At 51.7% G+C, this 13,293-nt stretch overlaps 1 protein-coding gene across 1 annotated transcript in view; it reads left to right on the forward strand.

The window, feature by feature from the left end:
• Nucleotides 1-491: 491 nt before the first annotated feature.
• The window catches only part of TMEM181 (transmembrane protein 181), a 65,978-nt gene continuing 53,176 nt past the window's right edge, over nt 492-13,293 (forward strand). The window contains exon 1 of the mRNA XM_043888124.1: nt 492-666. Coding sequence (XP_043744059.1) covers nt 536-666 — 131 coding nt within the window. The 5' untranslated portion in view covers nt 492-535. The remainder of the gene's footprint in view (nt 667-13,293) is intronic.

Genomic DNA, 13,293 nt, shown 5'->3' on the forward strand with positions numbered 1-13,293 from the left:
AAGGGGGCTCTGGGTCCCGTCCCCAAGCCCCAGTTTCCTTTCAGTTTTCACCTCCAGCGTAGTCCCTTTCCCCACACGAGCAGCAGCCAGGGGGCTCTTTCTATTTTCGTCCTGGGTGGCAGATGATCTTGTGTTGGACTCCCCCACCCCCACCTCCGTCCGCTCCCTCTCCTCCTCCCTGGGCGGCGGCCGATGGGCGCGGCACCCTCTGCTCCTTAGGCCCCCCTCGGCGGGGCGGGGCGGCGGGGCGGGGACCCCCATCCCCATCCTCCCTGGGGCCGGCTCCCCAGGCCGTAGCGCTGGCGCCCTGAGCGCGCCGGGCCCCACCTTGCTGCGCGCCCCCTCCCCACCTCCCCCGCCACCTGCTTCTCCTGTTCCTCGGTCCCGCCCAGCTGGCCACCCCGCCCCCGGTCCCCGGAGCTGGGAAGAGCGAGGGGGCGAAGGAAGCGATACAAAGGGCGGAGCGGCTGGGAGGAGGGGACGCCGGGGCTCGCGCGGACGGCGGCGGCGCCGGGCGCGGGCGGGCGGCGCGGGCATGGACGCCGAGTACCCTGCCTTCGAGCCCCCGCTCTGCAGCGAGCTCAAGCACCTGTGCAAGCGGCTCCAGGAGGCGTACCGCGAGCTCAAGGAGGACCTCACGCCTTTCCGAGATGACCGCTACTACCGGTAGGGGCGCGCGGGCCGCGCGGAGGGGCGGAGGGGCGGAGGCGGAGGACCCGGGCGTGGGGCAGCCCCGCCCCCGCTGACCCCTGTCCCGGGGCCGAGCTGAGCTCCGGGGCCCGGCGGGGACCCGCCCTCTCCTCCCCCACCCCCCCGGCTCCGGGAAAGGGCGGCAGGCCGGCTGGGTGGGCTGCGGCGTTCGCGTGCTGGGGGGTCAAGGGCAGCTCCAGGGAGCTGAAGTGGAGATCTTTTTTTCCCGTTCTTGAAGCCGAGACCCTCAAGTCCTGAGAAACGGACCCAGAGGGCTTTGGTCCCCGCTGAGGTCCTCCCTCTCCCCCGCCCTTCCTGTCCCCCCATCCCCACCCCCACCCCTCCACCCTCCGCGGCCTTCGCTCAGGCCTTGCCCAGACCTGGTCTGCGATGACATCTCTCGCCCTCGAGGGCTGCAGGGAGGGCCTTGGCCTCTCCGAGGAGCTCAGGCCCCAGGGGCTTTGGTGGAAATCCCCGAGGCCAGGCTGCTGCGGACGGTTGCGGGCAGAGGGCCTCAGGGCTGGGCGGCACCAAGGGGAAGATGCAGAGGGAAGCGGTGCTCAGCACCCCAGGGAGCGGTGGGTTTGGGCTGGTCTTTGTTCCTCTCCGTCTCCCTTCGTCTCCCTCTCCTCTAGCCGGCGTGAGAGCTGTGAGCACCCGCAGTCTCTTGCCTTCCAGGCAGGGGACCCGCAGCTTTCTCCCTGCGCTTTGCCTTTATCCACTTATGGTGGCTGCACTTACCTGGTGTGTTGCTCTCGAAATGAAAGGATCCTTCAGGAGTCTGGAGACTGGAGCCTAGATTGATTTTGTTATTAACCTATCTCCCTGACCCTGAGAAACTTAATTGCTAACTCTGCACTTCAAGCTTTCTCCTCTGCAAAATGGGAAGCTTGAACCAAAAGTCTTGTTTCAGGTGAGCGTTCTAGTGACAATTCACTGACTGTGCTTGAGGATGGCAGGTCTGTTGCGCAGCTCTCTTTGAAGTGGTGGTACTCATTTCTGTACAGTCCACTCTGGCTAAAGGTCATATGTGTGTGTTCACAGGTACTCTGCAGAACATGTATCACATTCATCATCAGATTTTTTTCAAAAGCCTAATGGTTTCCCCTGGGGCTAATTGGCACTATACTGCTGACTAATATATTTGTCATAAAATGACTGAGTAGAAAAGCCCATTTTAAAAAAATGTAATCTCAGGATCATATGGTGTAGCCTTTAGATGAACCTCACAATTTAGGAGCTCTGACCGTGTGGGTCCCTGATGTCATGGAGCTTATAAGTAATTAAGAAGTGTTTGCAGGCTTCAGTGAGTGCTAGGAAGATAATAAACCAGGTGGCATGATAGAGTGATGGGGAGCTACTCAGAGACGGTGGTCAAGGAAGGCCTTTTGAGAAGGTGATGTTCGAGAAGGGAAGAATGCGTTCTGCCCACTAGACAATAATCTGGGGAGGAAGGTTCCGGAAGAGTAAGTGCAAAGCCCCAGAAGCCATAATAACATGATATGTTAAAGGAACAGACCGACATGTTTGGAGCAAAATAGTCAGAGTGGTGCTCATGGCCCAGTCATAGTACCCTGAAGGCAAGACTATGGAATATGGGATTCTTTAGAATTCCAGAGTGACACCATCAGAGGATTTAAGTGACATGAGGAGTTTGGTTGCCTGTCCTGTACAAGACAGGAATCTTTGCTCCCAGAGTAACTTCATTTGATTGAGTTGGATCTTGAAGACCATGAATTCACTCTAGACGGAAGGAGACACTGATGAATTCTGCCCCCTCACCCTGGCCTGAGAAGACATTTACTGCTGAATCTTTATAATCTTGTGTGTTGGCAGATCGGTTAGGCTGAATCACAAAGGCTGTTTTCTAGTGAGGAGATGTTTAGGTCACTGACCTGACTTCCCCTGCTCCATTGAATTCTTATATCTATGAATTACACCTTTACAAAACTAGGTGAAATATTCTTGGGTTTCTAAGTTGGGAAGCTGGTAGTTACAGTTCCTGTGTCTGTCTAGCTGGAAGATGAACTTGCTACTATAATTTTTGCTCCTGTTCTTCTCACCATCTTCGTTTCCTCATTAGAGATTTATGACTAAAAATCACCAGTCTATTTTTCCCTGGAGGACCAGGGATTCACCTCATGTAGACGACAGTCTCCCCATAACAGAGCGTAGAAAGGAGAGAGCTTGCTAACGCTGTTTTCAGAAGATGGTTGGCCCCTGCGTTAGGTGGCATGGCTGTTTGCATCTTAGCTATGTAATTTGGTATCTCTGTAAAAGAGCAGCCGCGTCATCCAAGGACTCACAGCCATTTTCACAAAATGAGCGATGACAGCTATACTAGGAAAGGGGGCGCCGCACAGCGTGGGTGAAAAAAACAGGAAGCTGGGCGTCTGAAATCCTCATGCTTTGCTAATTCCCCTGGCCTTTGGGGAATGATTGAGTTTCACTGGTGATTGGTTTTCACATCAGGAAAATGAAGCAGGGATGTTGTGAGACTCAAGTGCTTTATGAAGCTAACACTAAAGATACTTCCAGTACAGATGCCAGAAAAACCAAAGCAGCCAGCCTAAATGATAAGGTAAAGGACCGACTTGCTGAGCCTAGCTTAGTGATGTCTACCAAGTCCTTTCTTTTTTTACATAGTAGCAATTGACTGTACTTGGCCACTAATAACCCTTTGGGCTGTTGCTTCTCATTCATATTCATGGGGAGAACTGGCTGCTGGCTGGCTTTCTATAGCTCTCTAAAAGAGGAGGAATAACTGAAGCCCACAGCAAAAGTCATAGGATCTCTCCTATACCCCCACCAAATGGTACCAATGAAAACAGACATGTGTTAACAAGGACATGGAATTTTCCTGCACTACAGATAGGGGCTAAATTGGTACAATCACCATAGAAAATAGTTTGAGGTATATACTAACACTGCACATACACATACCTTTTGGCCCAGTGTCTCCTCTCAGGTATGTGCCCTATAGACATGCATATACATGTCTGTCGATGGACACACACTAAAATGTTCACAGTGGCACAATTTGTAATACTCCTGAATGGGAAGGCAGCCAAATACTCACAACAGTAGAACAGATAAATTTGGCTTGTTCCATACTAGAATGGGCATCCCAGGTTATGCTAGTGGTAAAGAATCTGCCTGCCAATGCAGGAGACGCAAGAGATGCAGGTTTGATCCCTAGGTCGAGAAGATCCCCTGGAGTAGAAAACGGCAACCCACTCCAGTAATCTTGCCTGGAGAATCCCATGGAGAGAGGAGCCTGGCGGGCTACAGTCCGTGAAGTGACTTAGCATGCACAGATGACGTGTACTTTGTGTGTGTGTGTTATGCTTCATTAGAAAGCTTTAAAGAACACCAGCTCCTGTGTCTCATTGACTAAATCAGAGCCACTTGTCCTTTCTTGAACACAGGCTGGCAAGGGGATGGCATCAGACTTTAGCAAGTGTGAGTGCCCCCAGAAGCTGAAGTGGAGCCCATTCCCCAAGACTTAGCTCTTTAAGGGACTCCTCCCTTCTGTTAGGAAGAAGACGTGGAGAATGGATGTAGGGTAGGCAGTCAGCTATGTCCATGGCATCAAGGATAAAGGTTAAAGACACATGAAAGACAATAGACATGACCCTTTGGAGCTCGACTCTCAGGGAATTTGTTGTTGGCCATTTGGCTGGTCCATCCTTTGTTTCTCAGGTTATTACTTTACCTGTGTAAAGTACAGGGGCCATCAAGTTGGGCTTGAGTTTTCTTGGCTAGTAAAGTGGCCATCCTCACCCAGGAGGCTTCTGGAAGCAACATTTATTTCATCACCTCAGTGGATTCTTCAGCACTCTGGGGCCGGCCCTCAGTCCTGCTGGCTTATTTTCACCAGCACATTGAGAAGAACCACGCTGAGTGAAGCCTTCACATTGACCAAGCTCTGGTCTACTGTGCAGAATCAGAACACCATTATTTAATTGACCAGTGTGGACCCTTGAGAACACATGCAGTGGTGAGCATGGAGTCAGTGCTGGGGGACTTAGTCAGATCAGGGCTGCTCAGAGCTGGAATCACCTGGGGGAGCTTTTGAAGATGCCGAGGCCCAGGCCCCACCCTCAAGGATTCTGATTTAATCGTCCTGGGCTGATCCTCAGCCGGATACCGAAGCCACGTGTGTGAGGGCAAGGCTGACAAGCATCAAGCTGAGTGAGCCTGGAGCACGCACCTCCTGGGTGGGACGGACCTGCCAGCCGGCCAGAAGTATTGGGGTGTTAGCCGAGGCTCCCCCTCCCCTACTCAGAGCTCAGGGCCAGTGTCACCTCTGCTGAGCCTGCCTTCACCACGCTCCCAGGCTGACTCACCTTCCTTTTTGGATTGAAACATCTGGTCAGGTTGCAGTCAGGTTTAAAGGTCTAAGCACGATTTTTTTTTTCCCACCTAAGGCAAACCTGCCTAGCTTTATGCTGTCCCTTGGGTCCTGATGTGAATATTCATGTTTCAGCGGCTGACTTTTTCAGCTTACCCGAGGCCACTCTTGACTATTGAGTACTGACATCTCTGTCTTTTGTTTCGCTTTTGATGGGAGGAAATGATAAGCGTTCCTGATGAGACGTGTGTTGTTAGAACCAGCTTCTCCAGCGCCATCATTTCAAAGGTAGAAAGATCATTTCATGAAGCTTACACGCTTGAGAGCTTAGAATTGGGTACAAATCTGGCTCCGCGGGGGGAGGCTGGCGCTGTTGTTGTCTCTTTGGGACAAGATACAGGTGTCAGACGGGCCGTGGCCCACAGACCTGAGCAGATGCATGTGTGAGGGGCCAGCAGTGACGCCAGAGTAGGTCAGCTACCCCTGGGTGCCCCCCCCTGTCTTGGTGCAACACCCCCAGGGAGCATCCCTTTTGCACAGCTCCTCCCCCACGACCCCTCCCCCACGCTCTCCTCTCCCTGCTCTGGGATCCCCCTGTTCTCAGGTCTGCCCTCCCCCCAACTCTAACTCCCTCCCTCTGCCTGGCTCCTTTGGGAGCAACCGCGATGTCCTCTCCAGCATATGCTGGTCTGCCTCACCCCCCACCCGTCCTGGGGTTCTATAAATGGGTTACAGGTGGTCCCAGCAAGCGGGCTCCCTTGGGGCTTGTTTCTTCACTTATTTCACAGAAGGCCCCGGACCCCCTCCCACTGGCACTCAGCTCAGATGCTCACAGATTAAATACAGCCCGGAGAAGCACCGCCTCCCAGGTGGCTCGGGCGGGTAAAGCACCCGCCTGCCAACGCAGGAGACGTAAGAGATGCGGGTTCGATCCCCAGGTCGGGAAGATGCCCTGGAGGAGGGCATGGCAACCCACTCCAGTATTCTTGCCTGGAGAATCCCATGGACAGAGGAGCCTGGGGTCACCGTCAGACATGACTGATGCACACACACACACACACACACACACACAAATAAGCCCCTCAGAGTCCTTGCTTTGCACACCTATGAAACTGCACCCACTGAGATAGCATCGCTGTGACAGACCCCCAGGGCTGTAAAGACCATGAGTCATGGTCCCTCTTGGGAACCACCCCCTTGGGGTCTGTGAGCTACACTACGGGACATACGGCCCCCCCTCCTCCCCTCTCCTTTGGGAGTTCCCTGCCCTCTCCCCCTGCTGCGTAGGGGAGGGAGGGTGGGGGGAATCCTCCTGCTAAGGGGACCTCCCCTCCTGCAGGGAGGGAGGGTGGGGGGAATCCTCCTGCAGCCTGTCCACGCAGCACCCAGCAAAGCCTGCTGTGCAACACTGCCACCTGGTGGTCCTGCCTCTTCCTCCATCAGCCTCGGAACCCGGGAACTCCCCACACTTGTTGTGGAGCCCCGCTGGCCCAGGTCACTGGTGACCTCGAAGCATCAGTCCAGTGGCCCCTTTCAGGCCCTCGCCCAGTGCGATCCTGGAGGATTTGCCCCTGGGGCTGGGACTCTCTCTCAGGGCATCCAAAGATGCCCTTCCCTCACATTCTCTGGGCTTCCCTTGTGGCTCAGCTGGTAAAGAATCCACCTGCAATGCAGGAGACCTGGGTTGGATCCCTGGGTTGGGAAGATCCCCTGGAGAAGAGAATGGCTACCCCACTCCAGTATTCTGGCCTGGAGAATTCCATGGACTGCATAGTCCGTGGGGTCACAAAGAGTCGGACACGACTGAGTGACTTTCACTGTCTTTCACGTTCTCCCCTGACACCTTGTCCTCTACAAAGTCTCTTCCTGTTTGCTCTCTGAGCTTAGAATGGACCCGACTTTTCCTCAAGGCCATGGCGCTGATCACAGCGGCACTAAACCCCTCTGGAAATGACCACTGATTGCTTCAGACCGCTCTCAGGTGGGTGACCCTCTCCTCCACGAAGTGTGAGTTGAGTAACGCTGGATCCTATGAACCAGACATTAGCAGCTCTCGTTGCCCATCGGGCAGCTTTTCAGGTCAGAAGGAGATGGTGGGTATGGGTCCCAGAGGCTGGATGTGGGGGTCAGACCTTTGTCCCCTGGGGACCCCCAGTTAGGGCTGCATGATCTGCTCCTGGTTGTTCCCCGACTTCTGAAGGTTCCTGATCCTTGTCTTGGCCCGGGGACAGTGTCTTGATCCCAGCCCAGAAACAGGGACATTTGAAGGTGTTTTCTGCTATAAGGTCCAGAAAATAGAATACTCAGGTGGGAGTCAAGATATAAATTCAAGTCCCGAGCCACAGGTTTTAACCTCGCTATTGGGCTGGTCACTATGAGAGGAAGACCATGTCATACCTGCTCTCCCTGCCATCCAGCCAGTCAGGAGGGAGACTGGCAGCAAGGGCAGCCTTCTGACAGCCTTGCCTGGCCCCAGGAGGACGTGAGTGTCCTGCTTCCCTGGAATGAGTCCCAGATGGGAATGGAGGTGCCTGTAGGTTGTCGCCTTCCCCGCCTCGGCCTGTGAACCATCACAGTGGGGGTCTGAGGTGCGCCTTCCAGTTTTCAGTGTTCACGTTTCTGCAGTTAAGACTTTGGTTTGGTTTCTCTATCTCTGGCTGCCACAGGCTGTTCCAGGAACGGCACGTTGACTTCCAGGGGGTCTAAAGAAGGGGTTCAGAGGGATTTTTTATAGGGCAAGGACCACACGTTGAATTATGAATAACACTGAACAGGGATCTGGAGTTTATTTTAAATGAAGGCTCATATGCTCTTTATTTTTTGAGGGGGAATCATGGGATCTGAGAACACTAAAGGTTGAAGGACCTTAATTGCATTGGCAGAACTTTCCCCCACTTCATTGTCCATGAATCTGGTATTCTGTCTACTTAAAAGTCAGTCTAAAAATGAGGATGTTCCTGTCTTTAGACAAATTTCAGCTCCCTGTAACTTTCATTAGAAGGTCCTGGTCTTGCTCTCAGGGTCCCAGAATGGGCCTACACCTTGGATTACTCAGCAGCCCTTGAGGACATTTTCAGGCAGGTTTGGCGGTGTTCCTCAATATTCTGCTTTCTTTTTCCAACTTATAAACATCCTTCAGGTGATGCCGTTTCCTGATGTCTGTACCATATGGGTTATTGTTTTCTGGCCTCTCCCTGTCTGTGTTTGGGGTTTAGATTCTTTCTGTACCAAGTGATATGATTCCAAGTTATATTGCATAGTGCGAGAAGGGAAATTATTGGATCATTTAACTGAAAAGTCCACTGACAGATCTAACAGCTCAGCTAAATTTAAGAACTCAAAAATGTCACCGGGGCTCACTTTTTGTCTTTTCTTGTAGCTTTGCTTTCCTCTTGGCCAAGCTCTTCCCAACAGAGGGCAAAGACAGCCACAGCTGCTGCAGATTCTCATGCCCCCAGCTGGGCTCCGTCAGTGAATGCGTAGGCACTACGTCAGTGAATGCGCAGGCACTCAATCGTCATTTGGCGTTTCAGGTGGCACAGCTCTGTGCTTGGGGCAAGTCCAGAATGCCTTGAACTGGCTGCTTGCCTTTGTCTTGCCTCTGGATTCGATAACGAGGTGCTATGTGCTTATCAGAGCTCTTCCTAGTGGTTTACCCCAGCTTCGTTTTTATGTGCATCTTAATGTGAGCAGAGCTATGACCCACGCTGCAGAGTTGTTTTGTTCTTTTTTTTTTTTTTTAATGCTACATCTTGTTCTGAACCAAGAAGAAAAGAGAAAGATATTTGCTTCCTGGAGAGCAGGGCAGATGTTAAGCACCCCAGTTATTCCCTGGGGGCCCCAGTCTTTCAGCTGCAGTGATGACTCAGCTCATGCAGCAGAAGGAGCATCGTCTGCAAGAGGGGAACAGGCCTCCGATCCAGGGAAGGACGTCCAAGGCTTGAAGCGTGCCTTGTCCCTGAAACAGGAACCCTGGGGCTCTGGATTCATTTCCAGGACCACTGTGACAAAGTACCATGAACTGGGGGCTTAAACAACAGACATTTATGGTCTCACAGTTCTGGAGGTCAGGATTCTGAGAACAAGATGTCAGCAGGTTTGTTTCTTCTGAGGGCTATGAGGGAGAACCTGTTCCAGGCCTTTCTCCTAGATTCTGGGGGCCCTATAAGTCCCTTAGATGGCTGTCTGTCTTCAGATCATCTTCCTTCTATGCATGTCTGTCTATGATCCAAATTTCCCTCTATTAAGAAGACACTAGTCCTATTGGGCCAGGGCCCACTCTGACCTCATCTTAACTTGATCATCTGCAAAGACCCTATTTTCAAATAAGGCCAAAGTCCTAGGCGCTGGTAGTTAGAACTCCAGCGTCTCTTGTGGACTTGGGTTCCTCCCTGCACGGACTTTCTAAACCAGCAGCGGAATGTTTGATGAGCAAGAGTCAGGAGGACTGAGTCCTCACTTGGAGCCATTGCTGCCATCTTGGAATCAGGTCTGCACAGTCTTGTGGAACCATCTCACACCCGCCCTGGCTCTAAAACCAAGACAGCTGTGGGTCTGAAGGGGGTGGCCCAGGGACAGTCTCCCCAGAAGACATGTCTACAGTCTTCTCTGTTACCTGAGCTGCCTGAGATTCGAGTTGGGAAAGGGGTATGTGTATGTGTGCACATGTGTGTGTACATGTGCATATGTGTGAATTGCATGTGTGCACATGCACGCATGTGTGCACGTGTGCGTGTTCATATGTGTGTGCACATGCCCATGTGCATGCATGTGTGTACTAAACCTGGGAAAGTCTCAGGAAAACCAGGACCAGTCTTCCAGCTAGAAGACCTCCCTCCTCCAAAGGCTACAGCCATTGTCCTGCAACCCCTTTCCATTTCCTTCCATGGCAAGGTGTCCCCCTCTCTTTAAACTCTTAGAAAACATGCTGGTGCATCACCAGTAGCCTGACAAATCCAGTTGTCTCATTTGTTCAGCACCTGTGTTGGGTTGTCTCTCGACCAGGCTGGTGTCAGGCCTGGGGAAGCTGAGGACAAAGAAAGGTCACAGCAGATGGTGGGGGATCCAGTGGTCAAACTCTGAGAATGAAGGGTGCGCATGCTCAGCTTAGCCTCTCAGTCGTGTCCGGCTCTTTGAGACCCCATGGACCGTAGCCCACTGGGCTCCTCTCTCCATGGAATTCTCTAGGCAAGAATACTGGAGTGGGTTGCTATTCCCTTCTCTAGGGATCTTCCCAACTTGCATCTCTTGCATCTTCCTGCATTGGTAGGCAGATTCTTTACCACCGGGCCATTAGTCTAACAGATTTGGGATTGATGCTGAAAAACTCTCCAACTACCAAAAGCAGAGAAGGTGAAGAGTGTGGTATACTGGACACTAATTCCTTGTAAGCAGGAGCACCTGGGGGCCCTGAGTCAGGGCTGTGCTGAGCTGTATGTGTGGGATCAGGACTGGGCCCCAGAAGACTCACTAGTCTTCATTTTTGCAAATACCAACAGGTACTGAGGCAAAAGAGTGCATTTGTTTTAATGGTCTCTTAGAGGAAAGAATGAGATAATATATGTAAACTCTTTAGCATGGTGGGAAACTTAAAAAAGTGACTCTGAAGGTTCTGTGCACAGTTATCTTACCTTTTGAGATGAAGAAAAGAGGTGAAGCAAACATGCTTGTTTGTGGACTTTAAGACTACGGTAGCTAAACTCCAAAGATGGTACCCCAAAGAGCCTCTTTTCCCAGGATTCATGCTCTTTTGTTGTCCTTTGCCCTGGGACCCAGGCAGGCTCTGGCTCTCTTTTCACCAATAGAACGTGGTGGTAGAGATGCTGAATGACGCCTGAGAGTAGATCACTGCAGCCCTGCAGCTTCAGCTTAGGTGTCTTAGAGCATCTGTCCCAGGAGAAACCAGGCACCAAGTGTGAAGTCCAGCTTCCCTGAGACTGTGAGGGAGCCCAAGCTAGCCACGTGGAGAAGCCAGAGGGAAGAAGGAACCCTGCCTGGCCAGCCCCCAGCTTTCCAGCCTCCCTAGCTCAGGCACCAGACCTGCCTCCACCAGAGCGGAGACGAGCCATCATGTGACTTGCAGCCCCAGATGTCATCTGAGTGCATTGTCATGGGAGACTCCCAGCAAGCACCACCCAGCTGAGCTCAGTCAACACAGAGAACCGCGAGAGAGAATCAGCTGCTCTCAAGTCTCCGTAGGAGGCGCCGTCTGCGATGGCTCCCACTGCCTCCTACACCCTGGCATGATCCCCACCCCCGTGAATGCGGGCTGGACCTGTGATCTGCTGATAAAGGAAAGAACAGAGCAAAGGTGATGGGATCGTGCTTGTGAGATAAGGTGACAGAAGACTGACTTCCGTCGCCCCCTCACTCTGATTCTCCTCACTTGCTCACTCAGAGGAAGCAAAGCTACCGTGTTGTAAGCTGTCCCGTGGGGAGCCCCAGGTGACAAGGAATTGAGCGTGACCTCCAGATCCTGCCAACAAACACAGTGTGAGCCTGGAGGCAGATCCTTCCCCGGCTGAGCCTTGAGAAGGTTTCAGCCACGGCTGATACCTTGATTGCGGCCTGTGAGGGAGCCTGAGCCCAAGGACCCAGCTAAGCTGCACCCAGACTCCCTACCCCCAGAGACTGAGACATAATAGATGCTGTTTCAAGGCACAAAGCCTGGGGGTCGTTTGCTCTGTGGAAATAGAAAACCAATAGAGTTACTTCAGGTTAGGATAGTTTGTCATACAGCAATGAAACTTGGGAACAAGTGCAATTTTAATTAGACAACAAAAACAATAGCCTCATATTGTCAGTAAGTGCCAGGTAGAACTTCTGTGCTCCTGGCGTTACTGTTGTTTAGTTGCTCAGTCATGTCTGACTCTTAAGAGCCTACCAGGCTCCTCTGTCCGTGGGATTTCCCAGGCAAGAATACTGGAGTGGGCTGCCATTTCTTTCTCCAGGGGATCTTCCCAGACCAGGGATCAAACCCAAGTCTTCTGCACTGGCAGGCAGATTTTTTTTTTTTTTTTTTTTTTACCACTGAGCCACCTGGGATGCTCGCTCCTGGCATTACTGAACTTGATAAGCAAGAGAAATTATTTGAACCAGAAAGAGTTAGACCCTTGCTTCTAATGGTCAGTTCTTAGCAGAGAAGACAGTGAGAAGGAAGCACCCACATGTGATGCAACAAGTGGGCTGGGAAGTCTGAGCCCGCCTACAAATGATGGGGGCGGGCAGTCCTGGGAAGGCAGCTGGGGGGAGAATTGAGCTGCTTGTGCAAGTACCTCTGCTTGTTGCAGGGAAGACAGCTCAGCAGCACAGGGCTGTCCAGGAGCTGTCAGACCACAGGCCAAGAGATGTCGCTAATGTCAACTGTCATCAACTGTCATCATGCTTAAGGAAGACTTAAGGCTGAGATTTTCCTGCCTTGGAACAAAGAGTAGGCAATTACTGAGTTGCTGGCGCAGAATTAATTCTTCCATATTCTCTGTACTATCTAGGTCAGAAAAAAATTTTTAAGAAATCTTTCACTTAGGAGGGTTCAGTTCAGTTGCTCAGTCGTGTCCGACTCTTTGCGACCCCATGAGCTGCAGCAAACCAGGTTTCCCTGTCTATCACCAACTCCCGGAGTTTACTCAATGTCCATTGAGTTGGTGATGCCATCCAACTGTCTCATCCTCTGTCATCCTCCTGCCCTCAATCTTTCCCAGCATCAGGGTCTTTTCAAATGAGTCAGCTCTCCGCATCAGGTGGCCCAAGTATTGGAGTTTCAGCTTCAGCATCAATCCTTCCAAATAATATTCAGGACTGATTTCTTTTAGGATGGACTGGTTGGATCTGCTTGCATTCCAAGGGACTCTCAAGAGTCTTCTCCAACACCACAGTTCAAAAGCATCAATTTTTTTGCATTCAGATTTCTTTATAGTCCAACTCTCACATCCATACATGACTACTGGAAAAACCATAGCTTTGACTAGACGAACCTGTGTTGGTAAAGTAATGTCTCTGCTTTTTTTAAATTTTTTTTATGTCTCTGCTTTTTAATATGCTGTCTAGGTTGGTCATAGTTTTTCTTCCAAGGAGCAAGCGTCTTTTAATTTCATGGCTGCAGGAGGGTTAGGGAACAAATATTTGTACCCCCTCCAAGTTTCTAGGTTGAAGTCTTAACCCCCAGCATGGCTGTATTAGAAGTAAGGAAGTAATTAAAGGTTAAGTGAGGCTCAGTGGTAAAGAAGCCACTTGCAATGTAGGAGATCCAG

The sequence above is a fragment of the Cervus elaphus genome, chromosome 26 (genome assembly GCF_910594005.1).
Source record: "Cervus elaphus chromosome 26, mCerEla1.1, whole genome shotgun sequence".
Classification (NCBI taxonomy): Eukaryota; Metazoa; Chordata; class Mammalia; order Artiodactyla; family Cervidae; genus Cervus; species Cervus elaphus.